Consider the following 15,595-nt stretch of genomic DNA (forward strand, 5'->3'; position numbering starts at 1 on the left):
CATTTTTCAGCACACGATAGGCTATACATGGCGGCCAGTATTAATGGTGGAGGAAGAACTAGGGAAAACCCCGGAAAGAACCACCGACCCACGAGAAGCTACTGGCAAGCTTTCTCACATACCCACATTGGCTGAATCCGAGACTCGAACCCACGCAGACAGAGGTGAGATGGCAGTGATCCGTAACGGAGAGCGCTTTAGACCACTCGGCCACTCGGGTGATGGTTTAGTACTCCATAGGATGTATGCACATATTCAGTTTCATGATTGTACAAGAATACAAGTACTAGTGTACAAGAAACTAATCATGGTCACTGAAGCAAGAAAAGTAGGTCACAGCAATCCACTTTTAGCATGGTGATGGACTTGCTCCTCAGGCTGCATGCACAAATCAACTTTTATAACTAAAGAGGCAATTGTATTTGATATAGGATTAAATTATACCCAAGTGCTATGGTATCACAGGTCTTAAAATAAGTGATCGTCAAAATTACCAAATAAAACGACTTGAAGATATTATACATGTCTCTTTTGTTGTTCTCTAATCTATAAGAAAATACACTGTGTGTAAAGTTTATATTGTAGAATTGCATGAAGTGATCAACAGATAGATGCCAAGTAGAGTCCATATTATCCAAGGAGAGTTACTCTGACATTACAGTAATCCCCAAAATTTGTACATGGACTTCTCATAAATTTTGTAAAGTTACTGTGTATGTTGTGCACAGTGTAAAATGACATTAAATGTAGCTGGAAGTCAAGGAAGCACGTTTATAATGAACTGAAATGAAATAATTCAATAGAAAACTGGCATATTTACAGTCCAGTGTTTAAATGAAAACAGCATTCTTTGTTTAAACAGTGAGGACACCTAACAGTACTGTATGTCCTCAGAACTGTAACATTTGAACAATATTTAAGATGCATCCAGCGTGGGCAGAATTTTGTCACATTTTCCCCATGTTACAAAAACAATAAATTCACATTCCCTAATTTCACTGAACTGCCAGTCAAGATAAACACAGCATTATTCAACATCATCATCATCATCAAACAATTCACTTTCTACTCCTTCCAAATCAATTGGTGCACCATTCTTGTTCATTCCTGATGTACTGGGAATTAAGGCTTCTTTGTTTTCTTTGTGAAATTTAAATTTCCTTTCTGTTCTTTTTCTGGTCTGCAGTTCTAATAATTACAGCCACACTTTTTTCATCAGTAAGTTTTGTCTTCTTTGCTGCAGATTAAATAATATCAATATTGGAATTCTAAAATGACTTATAGATAAAAAGGTTGGAATAAATTTTCTTTTTTGTTTTTTAATAATGGCATTGGAAACAATTTCATCCCTAAAAAATGTAGACTTGACTGTAATTTTAATGCCGGAAATTTGCTATTTCCTTCCCTGTCCACAGGTTTCGTTCAAAGATAGTGCCACCTCATTTACTGTTATTACTTGACAACGTCCTAATGTGACTTGTTACTGTGATGGGAGAATTCTGCTGTTGATCATTCCTTTTGATCATTCTTGGCATATATCAGTGTGGTGCAACTTAAGCATCAGAGATGGACATGTGGTCAAAAGGATTAACACACTGTCTTTTTAAATGCAGATATAAAATTTTCTGCAGTCATGATTTTCAAGTAAGGATTGGCAGTAACGTCATCAACTTAATATTTTGTTATGGTCAAACCAGCATTATCTTTCATGTATGATATCATTATCTTCTGTACATTAGTTTAAAATGGTCCAAATATGCCAACATCTAAAGGCTGTGTCAAATGGCTGTGTGTAGTGGTAAGTCAAACAGTAAAATATTGATCTTTTCAGCCCAGTCTGCTAATGTAAGCAAAAATGAGACCCGTGTCCATTGTACAAGATGAGAGTGGTAGATTTTGTCTTTCCATCACAAACATTTGCATACTTGACAAAATGCTTTCATTAGATTTTGCAATATAAGTGAATTGGACCATCCAGATTTTGACATTTCACCTACACATCCAAGATTGGCTCCATTCCTAAGATCATCATTTGATCTCTGTCCAAGAAACAAAAAATATGGAGGAATACTATTCCCAATTGCATTTCCAGAAGAAATTACTGGGAAAGTTGAAGATCTTGGTGATATAATGCACTGAGGTCTTGTGGTTTTATTACAAATACTTTGTAATGGTATATGTTCAGTGCTGACCCCTGTCTCATCTATATTGTGCGTTCACTCTGGTTTGTCATTCAAGTTGTTGGCAGTTAAAATACTTCCAAGTTCTCTGTAATATGTTGTCAAGTTTTTTCTTGAAGCTGCCTTGGATCTTGCTACTGATAATTTCTGTGGTTTGACTACCCTCAGTCCTGGCCATCTGATAATTTCTGTGGTTTGACTACCCTCAGTCCTGGCCATCTGATAATTTCTGTGGTTTGACTCAGTCCTGGCCATCTGTTCATTAAGCTGTAAAACCAACAGTTACTTAGGCATTCAGTTGACAGTCTTGACAGGTTTCCCCAAATACTCTGCATAGTCTTTGGCCTTATATTGGATGCTAAGATTTGTTGTAGCCATATCCTATGTGAGCCATGTATGTTACATGGTTGACTAATTTCTGTTTTTCATCCTTAAAGAATAAAGCTACATATTCAATAATGCCATCAACTGCAACATTTCTACAAGTTCTGTCCCTCAGAGTAATGCCATCAACTGCGACATTTCGACGAGTTCTGTCCCTCAGAGAAATGCCATCAAATGTAACATTTTTACAAGTTCTGTCCCTCAGAGTTGCCTCTAGAACTTTGTAGAATGCTGCAGCCCTATACAATAATATTCCTTTCTGTGGGGGTTCAAAAGCCCTTTGAAGGTTTGTTTTATTATGCTGTAGCATTTTCTGCATTGAATTGTCTGAAATTAGTTACATAGACATATTAGTGGACTGACAGATATATAAATGGATTGTATTTGAATATGTACATTATATTATTGTTATTTTGATCAAATTAACAGTGCAAAGAAAATGGTTTGCTTTGACAATAACAGTTTCAGACTTACATGTGTGTCTTAAGTGCACATTTAATGCCAAAAGGTAAGTTAAAAAAGTTTTTAATTGAACACCACTAAATTTTAAAAGCCATCATACCTTACAGAAAACCATGACGTTGCAATACTTCTCACTTTGACTCTTATTTGGAACCATAGATTCAATTCCTTAATTCTTGACAATTATGGTAATCATCTGACTCTTGCAAGACATCATTGGATATTACCAGATGAAAAACTGGTCAACAGGATTATTGATTTGAAGAAGATAAAGACTGTATTTGAGAATTATAGGGGTATAGCCATGTTTGAAAAGTCATGGATTTATTTTTAAAAGAGTGTACTCACCAATAATGTGGATATTTTTCAAAATGAAGCAGCAAATCAGAAGTAGTGATTTAGGTCATCCGGTGTATATGAGGTAAACACATGATAGGTGGCATTATGCAGAAAAATGCTGAAAAATCTGAATACTGTGATATCATAGGAACCTACAATATTCTTGCAAATACAAATGATGCCAAAGTCAATGGAACTGCCAATGAATGACTACAACTATAGGGGTATAGTGTAAGTTCTCATATACTAAATGAAGGTGATCAAAATAATTCAGACCTCTTGTTTCCAAGGTAGAGATTTCCTCCAAGGGGAGCTTTCTGACTTCATGCTTGCTGGTTTATCTGAAAATATGCACACACAACTTATATATACCAGTAGAAGAACTGCAATGAATAGTTGCTAACTCAATGTGTTGAACATCTAACCTAAGGTAGAAGTATACCCATAATTGCAATCCCCAACACTTATTAATTATGTATTCCTGATTGTCCAATCACTCCCATATCAATGAGCATTGCATCACAGACTGTGAAATTCTATCTCTTTTTCTTAAGCTAATAAAAGCCATACAATTCACCCACCAACAAGACCCCAAAACATCAATCTGTCACCAATGAACAATAATAAATCAAGACCCCAAAACATCAATCTGTCACCAATTAACAATCAATCAAGACCTGAAAACATCAAGCTCTCACCAATTAACAATCAATCAAGACCCTAAAACATCAATCTGTCACCATTGAACAATAAATCAAGACCCCAAAACATCAATCTGTCACCAATTAACAATCAATCAAGACCCCAAAACATCAATCTGTCACCAATTAACAATCAATCAAGACCCCAAAACAACAATATGTCACCAATTAACAATCAATCAAGACCCCAAAACATCAGTCACCAATTAACAATCAATCAAGACCCGAAAACATCAATCTGTCACCAATTAACAATCAATCAAGACCCTAAAACATCAATCTGTCACCAATGAACAATCACTCAAGACCCAAAAACATCAATCTGTCACCAATTAACAATCAATCAAGACCCGAAAACATGAATCTGTCACCAATTAACAATCAATCCAAGCCCGAAAACATGAATATGCCACCAATTAACAATCAATCAAGACCCCAAAACATCAATCTGTCACCAATTAACAATCAATCAAAACCCCAAAAACATCAATCTGTCACCAATTAACAATCAATCAAGACCCGAAAACATCAATGTCACCAATTAACAATCAATCAAGACCCCAAAATGTCAACATGTCATCAATTAACAATCAATCAAGACCCGAAAACATCAATTTGTCACCAATTAACAATCAATCAAGACCCAAAACATCAATATGTCACCAATTAACAATCAATTATATATATATATATATATATATATATATATATATATATATATATATATATATATATATACATCTATATCAAGTACTCACAAAAATATAGATTTCAAGCACACACAAAATGACGAATGCAAAATAGCATGTGAGATTTTAGTGACTCACTCAGCCTCAGAGTTCAGTTAACATAACAAAAGCAATAACATCAAACCAGTTAGAAACATTCAGCTTATGCAAAAATTTGACTTATACTCACCTACTACCTTGTACACCTCTAGATCTGTTACATTCATGTGGCCATTGTTGATCTGGTTGACCTGTATGCCTTTGTTATCATAGCTATGGTTTATATTCATACTTCCATTCAGCTGATAGTACCCACCAACATTTCCACCATTGCTAGAAAAGCTGTATAGATCATGTCCACCCCCAAATGTTGGGCCATATGAAGAGACACAGTAGATAGAATAATTAGTTCTTTTTACTGGAAATTTGTTATATTGGTTAGCTCCACTGAAACACAGTTGAAACAAAAAGGCCTTGTCATCAGTGACCCACTTGCCACGTTGGTTCCAATTTACACTGGTGTATCCACCAAATATTGAGTTACTTGTATTGTACAGCACTGTTACAGTTGGTCCCTGATTATCACACTGTTGATGGAAAGTCTGTGCATTATATCCATCATTTTGAGATATGCTGTACAACAACTGGAAGTCCTTGGGTCCTGTTCCAATCCAAGCTTCAAGTTGTTTCTTATGTGCCAGCTGCAACTTTCCAGACATTGTCTAACAAGATATGCCTATAAATAAATAAACAAAATTAAACTTTTAAAGTTGTACATACATTATCCATCGTTAAAGATAACAAGTTGGACACCAAATATCCATCATTAAAAATGTCAAGTTGTACACCAATTATATAAATGTTTTCAATGATTTTTTCACCAACATTACCACAAAGTTAAAAGAACCAGTAATAGAAAACAACTTTAATGAACTGAAAAAGTTCTGCAGCAGCAAAATCTCTAAGGAGTTATGTTTCTCTATCCAACCAGTATCACAAAACTTTGTTCAAAAATGTCTCAGTGAACTTGATACCAAGAAAGCTACAGGGCTTGATCAGATTGGTCCAGGACTCATTAAATCTTCTGTCTCTGCTATTGCAGATAGCATAACATTCATAATTAATTTAAGTAATGCAACCTCATCTGTCCCCAAAATATGGAAAACTGCAAATGTAACTCCTATTCACAAAGCTGGTTCTAAGGATGATGCTGATAACTACCAACCATTATCTCAATACTACCAAACATGTCAAAATTGATTGAAAGACATGTCCATGACTCATTCATGTCATATTTAACCAAACACTTGCTGTTACACCCTAATCAATGAGGCTTTAGACAGAACCATTCCTGTGAGACTGCCTTGGTCTCCCTAACTGATTAATGGCATCAAGCACTTGACCAAGGTAGAATAATATCATCTGTATTTGTAGATTTCAGGAAAGCTTTTGACATGGTGGATCATTAAATCCTTTTGAAGAAACTGAAAATCTACCAGTGTGATGAAAGAACAATTAGATGGTTTACTTCTTACTTAAGTGAGATAACACAACATGTTTACATAAATAATGTTCTGTCTGAACCTGAAACAATTAGATATGGAGTACCACAAGGCTCAATTCTAGGTCCATTACTATTCATTTTATTTATTAATGACCTACCACTTCTACTAAGAGACTCAATATCATTGATAGATCTCTAAGCAGATGACACAACATTGTCAGACATCCAAAACACAAAGCATGAACTCGAAATTTCTTTACAGAATGCCCTAATTAAACTGGAAAACTGGTGCACATGCAATGGCATGGTGGTAAATACTGGTAAAACTAAAATATTACTTATCTCAACATGGCAAAGAAGGACAAATCTTGATAGTGATGAACTATGTCTGACATAGAAGGATACAAATTTGTAAATGGTCTGTCATGATAGACTACTTGGTGTTCTGATAGATAATAACCTATCATGGACTGAACATATCAAACATATCAGTAAAAAAGTCAATTCAAGTTTGTGGCTTTTCAGTCGGATAAGACACTTTCTCCCTGAAAGGCACAGAAAACTATTTTATAACAGTTACATACAACCCTATTTGGACTACTGTAGTATAGTATGGGGTAATTCAAATGATAAAAACATAGCAAAGCTGGCACATCTTCATAAATGAGCATTTGGGCAAATATCAATTCAGAAAGAAAGCAAGGAAAATGTAGCTGGTAGGTTAAAAATATTACCTATCAAAGACCAAATCTGTTTGAGAAAAGCCAAATTAATGTACAGGATATCTCATAATAGTGCTCCTGATTATTTACAATCACTACTGCAGTATAGGCAGTACCTGGTAATGCTCCCCACCTGCGATCCATGACTACCAAACAGTATAAAATTCCCAAACCAAATAAGGAGTTATTTTAAAAAAGTTTCCAATTCTCTGGAACTCTGCTCTGGAATAGTATTCCAGTTGAGATTAGAAATGCCCACTCTATTTCCTTCTTCCAAACTCAATATATCCAGTGGCTTCAGAGATGCAGCTTAAATAAATAAATTCCTTTGTATGAGGGCCTCAAGGTAGATTAGTTTTTAGTTAATTATGTTACCCTCTTTAAATAAGGTCATTATTATTATTATTATTATTATTATTATTAAACATATCAAGTTGGACACCCATTATCCATCAGTAGACATGTCACAACAACAATTATCCATCATTAAACATGTCAAGTTGCACACCAATTATCCATCATTAAACATGTCAAGTTGTTCACCCATTATCCAGGGCCATAGAGAGCAATCACGGGCCTTGGGGTAAGAAACACCTGGGCCTCTCCTAGTTCTTGTTCAAACAAAATATTTCTTTTATAAAATTAAAAAGTGTTGCTTGGTTCAGGCTCCCTTACGGGCCACAGGATATATCACCAGTTGCTCAACCCCTTTTAGGCCCTGCCAATATCCATCATTAAACATATCAAGTTGTACACCAATTGTCCTTCATTAAACATGTCAAGTTATACACCCATTATCCATCATTAAACATGTCAAGTTGTTCACCAATTATCCATCACTAAACACGTCAAGTTGTACACCAATTATCCACCATTAAACATGTCAAGTTGTACACCCATTATCCATCATTAAACATGTCAAGTTGTACACCCATTATCCATCATTAAACATGTCAAGTTGTACACCAATTATCCATCATTAAACATGTAAAATTGTACACCAAGTATCCATCATTAAACATGTCAAGTTGTACACCCAAAGTCAATCAATAAACATGTAAGAGTTTAACCGTTTTTCTGAGTTTATCGTGGTATAAACTGTTAGTTGCTGATTCACACAGCAAATAACGCCCGAAGGGCATTATGTAAGCTGTGTGAGTCGCCAACTGACAGTTTATACCACGATAAACTAAAAAAAAACGTTAAACTCTTATAATTGAAATGTCAATTATTCGTTATGTTATTTTGTTTGCATCATTAAAAAACAGAAATCTTAACTGAGCGTAGTAATACATGTTTGGGTTTTTTTCTTTTACCTACCTATTTATAGCACTTGGGATTGTCCTACTTGATCGTAATAAGGTCATCAAAATATCAGTCCTTCAACCAATGGAAGCCAAATTTATTCAATTTTTTTTAATTGTTAGAATGTTGTTTTCCTTTATTGCTTACTTCATGTCTGCCTTAACTGGCAGTGTTTATCTTATGCTGCGCACGTGACGTGATTTATAGAAGTGGGTATTCTTAGAAACGTAGTTCTCCGTACATTTCATACAGAAATAAACGCAATTCATTTTGATCACGTGGTAACATTTTGATAAACGGAAATGTTACTTTCCTTTACCAGCTACTGGCATTGCAATTATGTCAAGTTATACACCTATTATCCATCATTAAACATGTCAAGTTGTACACACATTATCCATTATTAAACATGCCAAGCCGTACACAAATTATCCATCATTAAACATGTTAAGTTCTACACCCATTATCCATCATTAAACATGTAAAGTTATACAACCAATGTCCATCATTAAACATGTCACAGTATACACCCAATATCCAATATGAATCATGTCAAGTTAAACATGTCAAGCTGTACACCAATTATCCATCATTAAAAATGTCAAGTTCTACACCCAATATCCATCATTAAACATGTCAAGTTATACACCCAATGTCCATCAATAAACATTTCAAGTAGCAGCATAGAGGGCGAACTGACTCAAATTGGTTCACCTGTGTTTTCGCAAATTAAGACCTCCTGGGGGATCGCAAAAAATCGTTTAAAAAAAATGCGCGATCGTCGGTGACGCGTTAAGAGCGTCGCCCTCCCTGCTGCTCTGTATTAAAAATTGCTATACCAAATAATGGTACACTCGGAATCCTACACAGCTAGACTAGCCAGAGAGCGAGAACAAGCACTTAAAAAATATATCCCTGTAAAAGAGGATTTCAAAAAAAATGTGCAATCGCGACAGGAAGCACAAGTCGAGTACGCAGCGGAAACGGAACAATTGTTTAAACCTATTACCGCGGTGACTGGAGATGTTTTAACTGCTATCAGAGGACCTAAAAAGAAACCAGGTGAGAAACAAGAAAGTCTTATTCAGGTATTAAAAGAAACTGCTGAAAAATGGCTGCTGTTCAGCCTCAACTTGAAGGTGCTGTTGGAGAACCTGAAAAGAAAAAAAAGATAACTGATGATAGGTAGAGATTTACTGAAGCGGGTTTAGAAGAAATTCGATTTTATAAGATAGAACGTCCCCAGGATGCGGCTGATTTTGGTAGGTATGCTGCCGAAAGATTTAATACCAAAGGTGATATTTTAAAATCCGAACATATCAAAGTAGCTAGAAGCATGTGGTATGATTGGTTGTATAAAGTAAATCAAGATGATATTGGTCCAATAGACAAAACAAGCGATAGTTACATCTATTATTTACAGGGAGCAGCAGATCATATTGCGAAGCAAAAAGAATGGCAAGAGGAAGAGAAAAAACTAGAACAACAGATAAAGGAACAAAAAAAGAAAGAACGGGAAGTAGTACTGGAAGAAAAAAAAAAGAGCGAGAACGAAAGAAAAAAGAAAAAGAAGAGAGAAAAAAGAAAGATTGGGTTAAGGTTGAGTATAAGGTTTCTTCTACACCTGAAGAAGAAGAAAAAAGTGAGGAAAAACAGGGGGAAGATTCTTCCTATCAACTTCCTCGGCCACTGCAGCAAACAGAGCAAGAACGATTCTGGGGTGGATTTCCAAAACATCCAGCAGATATGTTTAAAGAATCTTTCATAAAAAAGCTTCGAGAGCGTCCAGTGACTTTAGATAAATTAGTTGATGCTGCTATGGAATATGATTTTTCGACTTTAAAATATAAATATCATGGAAAAGTAACACGTGAGCAGTGGCCTATTGTGATACATTTTGCTGCTAGAGGAGTTCCTATTGTTATTGATAAAAAAGATATCCTTTACTCGAACTTCATAAAAAAAATTCGAAGAAAAAGAAGAACAACAAAAAACCGGCAAGGGTCTGGGAAGTATTCCCTGTCCCGATAGTATTTTCAATGACTTTTCGCGGTTAGAAGTTCTCATAGGAGGAAAACGAGCTGGAAATAACTCACCAGAAATAATTAACGAAGCAGCTGATATCTGTCGGCGATTGTTTCAAGGTGGTGTCATGGATGCTGGTATTTACCGAGAACTCGTTGACGAACTCGTTGATGATTACACCGATTAAACAATAGTAAATAACATAACATGGTCATATATAACAGACATACACCTGTGCAGATCAGAGCAGTAAACTCACGATTACCAATCTACAGAGCAGCTTACAGAATTATGCCCGCGGAGGTCAGTAAGGTGATAAATCAAGCTGCAAATCAGAGACTATTAGCGTTAGAATCTGACGCACAAAAAAATATAACAGCGAATTTGATAGCAGGAAGTGGACTTCGTGTTCGACGAAGATAATCACCATTTGAAAACACACGCAATAGTATACAATGTTCAAGCGCATATCCGACACAGCATTTAACATGGATGAGCCGGTCGAGCAAGATTAGTCAGGGCGCGATTATCAATTTTATTCCTATGATGCAAAAGAATCAGATAAACGAGGGCGTATCGAACTTCAAGCTCATCATACAAGTAGATATTTTCTACCTCATGAGGCTTTTACTGAAGTGGAAGGTAAACTTGTAAAGACGAATAATAATAACTACAATCCCAATGACCGAGTTGGTTTTGTCAATAACGGAATCATGGCATTGTTGAGCTGCGCCACCTACATGATTGATGGAAAAAATATCGAATCGATTCAAAGTGATGTTGATATTGCTACAACAATAATTGGTCTAGCAAGATACTCTGACGATTACACAAGATCGGCTGGCCCATCAATGTTGTTTGCTAAGGATACTAGTAGTGAAGGGGGATACCCTACGTACAATGGGAATTAGCATTACAGAACCCCTTGGGACAATCTACGTACAATGGAAATTTAACATGGCGAAAAATCGTGGGTCAATCTACGTACAAGGGGAATTAACATGGGAATAAATCGTGGGACAATCTACGTACAAGGGGAATTTAACATGGGAATAAATCGTGGGTCACTTTACGTACAAGGGGAATTTAACATGGGATTTTTTTTTTTTTAAATTTTAAAAAAAGGGGTAGGCAATGGAAAGGCTATCTCTTTTCGAGATATATGGCTGGCCCTGAAAAGGGCCTTTGGTTTATGTTAATATGCCCTTAACATAAAGGGCATTTGCGACATCTTCTTGTCCTCAAACTTCGTCTTACAGCAGGGCCATACATCAGAGTCCGCTTGAGGCAACCTTGTCTCTCTATATAGACTCTTCTTATCCACAGGCTGCTGTTGGTCCTGTGGACAACGGTCCACTTGGATCGGACATACATGAGCATGTCCGTCCTGAACATCATTGTTGACACAAGGGTTGAAGATTCAACGTCTGTCCACATGTTGAGGCTCCGAGAATAGGTGAATCAATGCAGTGAACTGCGCTTATTTATAGGGACAGAAAGGATTGAAACGGATTGAGTTCATTCACCAATCCGAACACGCGTTACAGAATTCAGTCAGCCCGCATCCAATCCGAAGAGAGCAGTCTGTGACGTCACGTAGTCTATATAGATTCGCTAGCGCTTGTGTGCAGTCAATCTATGCGACAGTGATTCAACATGACGGAAACTCAGAAAACGATCCATTGGGCTGCACCAACAGGGGAGACTGCCCAAGGGAACCCGGACTTACTTTCAGAAGAGGTGAATTGGGATTTTGTGGATTTTCTCTCCTCGCAAGAATTTGTTCCGGAACCTTCGTTACCTTCTTCATTACCGCAAGTGGAGAATTTTAGACAGAGACAGAAAGAAGAACTGGAGAAATTTATACAACGACAAAAGGAAGCCGAACAAGTTTTTCTCCTACAGCAACAGCAGCAAGAAGAAGAGGTAAGAAAAAAAACAACAGCAGCAACAGCAAGAAGAAGTAACAGCAAAGAAACAAGAGGGTGAAAATCAAACGGTCACGGTACTGTTGGACATTTTAGCGGAGTTAAGAAGTCTGAAACAAATGTATCAGACTTCTTTATCACGACCGAAGAGAATACGACCTTCCCGAGCTAAACACGTCAACCCTGTGACTAAGCCTACCGAACCACCCTTAGTGATTTCAACCCAATCATCATCAACATTACGCAGTTCAGAAGTAGGTCTTGGCCGTGGCAAAGGCATAAGGCAGTTAAAGTTGATTGCTTAAACTCACCCCTACACCATAAATAAAAAAGGCCCTTTTCAGGGCCATCCACATTTCTCGAAAAGAAATGCAATTTCAATTTGCCAATAACTCAATAAAAAACCCACCCATTTTACCCTTATAGTACGTGTCTGTGTATGAGTGCGTGAGTGTACGTTCTTATTTTAAAATCAAAACTCAAAGACACTTACCTTTTATCATTCATTTGTTCTTTTATCCATTGTTACAATCCAATTCACAATTCACAACATAACACTTTAATGAAAAGTTCATTGATTTCTTCTTTTCTCCTTGTTTAGTCTCTCTGTTTTTTGAATTTCTTCACCGTCACACTCTTTTCCTCTTCTTCCTCCTCGCTTTCTTCCCTTCTTCTTTTTTTCTCCTGTTTCTTTTTCTTCACCTGTCTTCTTTCTTCCTCAGAAGAATCCCTCTCTTCCTCTGAAGAATCCCTCTCTTCTTCTGAAGAATTCCTCTTTTCTTCTGACTCCTCTTGTTTCTTTTTTGGGCAATCTGGAGACCAATGTCCTTTTTCTTTACAATAATAACAGGTATCTTGACTTTTGTCTTTTTTATCCCCTGTTTTTTTTCTTTTTTGACGGTCTGGACACTCTGAAGACCAATGCCCTTTCTTCTGACAGATATAGCAAGTATCTTGACTTTTATCTCTAAAGGAAGGAGAGTAGTCCGTAGGCTGGTCTGAAGAGAATTTTCTAATGACCCCTCGCAAAGCTCTGACGAAACGTTCCATCTGGTTAGTCTCTTCCATCGTTGTGCTCGGCTTGAGAGTGAAATGAATAGTGAAAGGACAAGACACACACCCTTTTATATACGCTGGTCTGCTATGACTATAAAGTAGCTCATGGTGTTTGAACTTGAGTCATTTGACTTTTTGCTTTCAAGATGAAACGATCCCATTCATTCGAGAAGAAAGAAGAAGAAGAAAGTAAGAGGCAGAAACGTGATCTATCGCCTCGTACCAGGGCTGAAATCTTGGCACAAATTCATGCCAGTGATTTTGAAGAGGACATGAGTGAACCAGAATCCGAACCCTCTAAACCAAGTTCACCACCCTTAGTCAACCCTGAAAAGTACTATTCCATTCGAGAGACGGAAAAGCGCTCCTCTAGAAAATTTAGAACCACGGCTTACAAATACACAGTGAAGTTTAAAGATTTCAAGGCTGAAGTGCCGTTAGAGAAAGCAGAAGTGTTCATCACTGAGGTGTGGGATTCTTTGCTCACTGCACTCAAGCGACAATGTCAACCCAAAGAAGACGATCGCTTGAGACTTTCCATACAACACGACGGTTTGAAATCCCCTGTTTGGATCGAGTTTAGCACCCCTGCAGAATTGACTGCTTCCAAAGTCATGGACAAGATTCAACACGTACAACAATCTAATGATCAGTTTGACATCACCGATGGTAAAGCCACACTGGACATGACCCACGTCTCTCCTCGTCAAGGGACAGGACGCAAAAAGATGTTATTGGTGGACGATCTTCGCAACACCAAAACGAGTCTCGTCCGAATTAACAACCCTCATGACCAGATGTGCTTAGCCCGTGCCATCGTGGTGGGACGAACCTATGCCAACAAGAACGACACGGTAGAATGGAAAAGAACCTGGAACACTATTCAACGTTCCGACCGAGCCAAACAACGAAACGAAGCAGAACTCCTGTTACAACAAGCCGGACTGCCCAAAACACACCCTGTGGCATTCCTGAGATGCAAAAATTGCAAGATGTCCTAGCTCCACGATACACCTTGAAAGTGCACCCTCAAGAAATGCGCGGGCCTCTATTGTTTCGAGGCCAAGATTTTAAGGACGGAAAATACATTCATGTTTATCATCACGATGACCATTTCGATACCATTACCAGTATCACCGGATTCCTGGGATACGGTTATTACTGTGAGAAATGTGACCATGGTTATAACAATCGAGAGCAACACAAGTATTGTGGATCGAAATGCACAGGATGTTTGGCCTCTTCACCCTGTCTGAGCGAAGAACCAGTGCCTTGCTCGACTTGTCTGCGCACGTTTGTCAGCCCTACCTGTTACCAACAACATTTGAAGACGCAAGGTTCACAGAAGAAATGCGCTTGTCAACTGCTGAGATTGTGCTCTACGTGTGAACAAGTCATACGTACCAATAATACCAAGGCACACGTATGTTCAGGAAAGAAAAAATGTCACATTTGTCACCACATCGTGGACTTGGAACACCAATGTTACGTGCAAAAATACCAACCCCCACCAGAGAAAGAGGACGGTCACAAGAAGAAAGGCAATTTCATCTTTTTCGATTTCGAATGCATGCAAGAACTGGCATTCACATTCCTAATTTCTGCGTGGCTCATCGAGCGTGCGAGAAGTGCATTCAAGAACCTATCTTCAGTCATTGCCCTCACTGCAGCAAGATTCCTGGAGGACGTGAAAAAATCTTTCGGGGACCGAACACGTTAGCCGATTTTGCCCAATGGGTCTTAGACCCCGTCGACAAGACGTGGAGCCAAGAGGATATCGAAAGTTACGGAGATTGTCATCGTCATGCCACGGTGATGGCTCACAATTTCTCCGGATACGATGGACAGTTTCTTTTGAGGTACTATACGGAACAAGGCACCGAGCGTCCTAAAGTGACTTTGAACGGAGCCAAAATCATTTTCATGCAAGTGGGACAAGTACAGTTTAAAGATTCGATGAGTTACTTGGCCATGCCTTTGAGTCGAATGCCTAAAACGTTTCGAATGACAGAAATGGCTAAAGGGTACTTTCCACACTTTTTCAATACGGAAGCCAATCAACACGCCGTTCTACCCCATTTACCTGAGGCTCACTATTACGACCCCGACAACATGCGTACCGAACAACGAGAAGCTTTCTACGCTTGGTACCAGGCTCACGCCTCGGACCCTTTCGACTTTCAGGAAGAAATGCTAAAGTATTGTCGTTCCGACGTGGACATTTTACGGCGTTGCTGTGGAAAATTTCGAGAACTGTTCAT

At 37.8% G+C, this 15,595-nt stretch overlaps 1 protein-coding gene across 3 annotated transcripts in view; it reads right to left on the reverse strand.

Annotated features, from left to right (window-relative positions):
• The window catches only part of LOC149808408 (interferon-induced protein 44-like), a 100,233-nt gene that overhangs the window by 43,807 nt on the left and 40,831 nt on the right, over window positions 1-15,595 (reverse strand). For 2 of the 3 annotated variants that reach the window (XR_016424916.1, XM_089976791.1), the window contains exons 2-3: window positions 4,985-5,530; window positions 3,642-3,706 (exon numbers count right to left, since the gene is read on the reverse strand). Coding sequence is in view for 2 of the 3 variants with exons in the window: in XM_089976791.1 (XP_089832917.1) it covers window positions 3,642-3,706; window positions 4,985-5,513 (594 nt within the window). In the remaining variant the exon portion in view is untranslated. Of the gene's footprint in view, window positions 1-3,641; window positions 3,707-4,984; window positions 5,531-8,340; window positions 8,478-15,595 lie in introns of those variants that run through there. The other variant, XM_089976795.1, reaches the window with a different exon arrangement.

The sequence above is a fragment of the Sinohyriopsis cumingii genome, chromosome 1 (genome assembly GCF_028554795.1).
Source record: "Sinohyriopsis cumingii isolate HCF-2022 chromosome 1, ASM2855479v2, whole genome shotgun sequence".
In the NCBI taxonomy this organism is placed as follows: Eukaryota; Metazoa; Mollusca; class Bivalvia; order Unionida; family Unionidae; genus Sinohyriopsis; species Sinohyriopsis cumingii.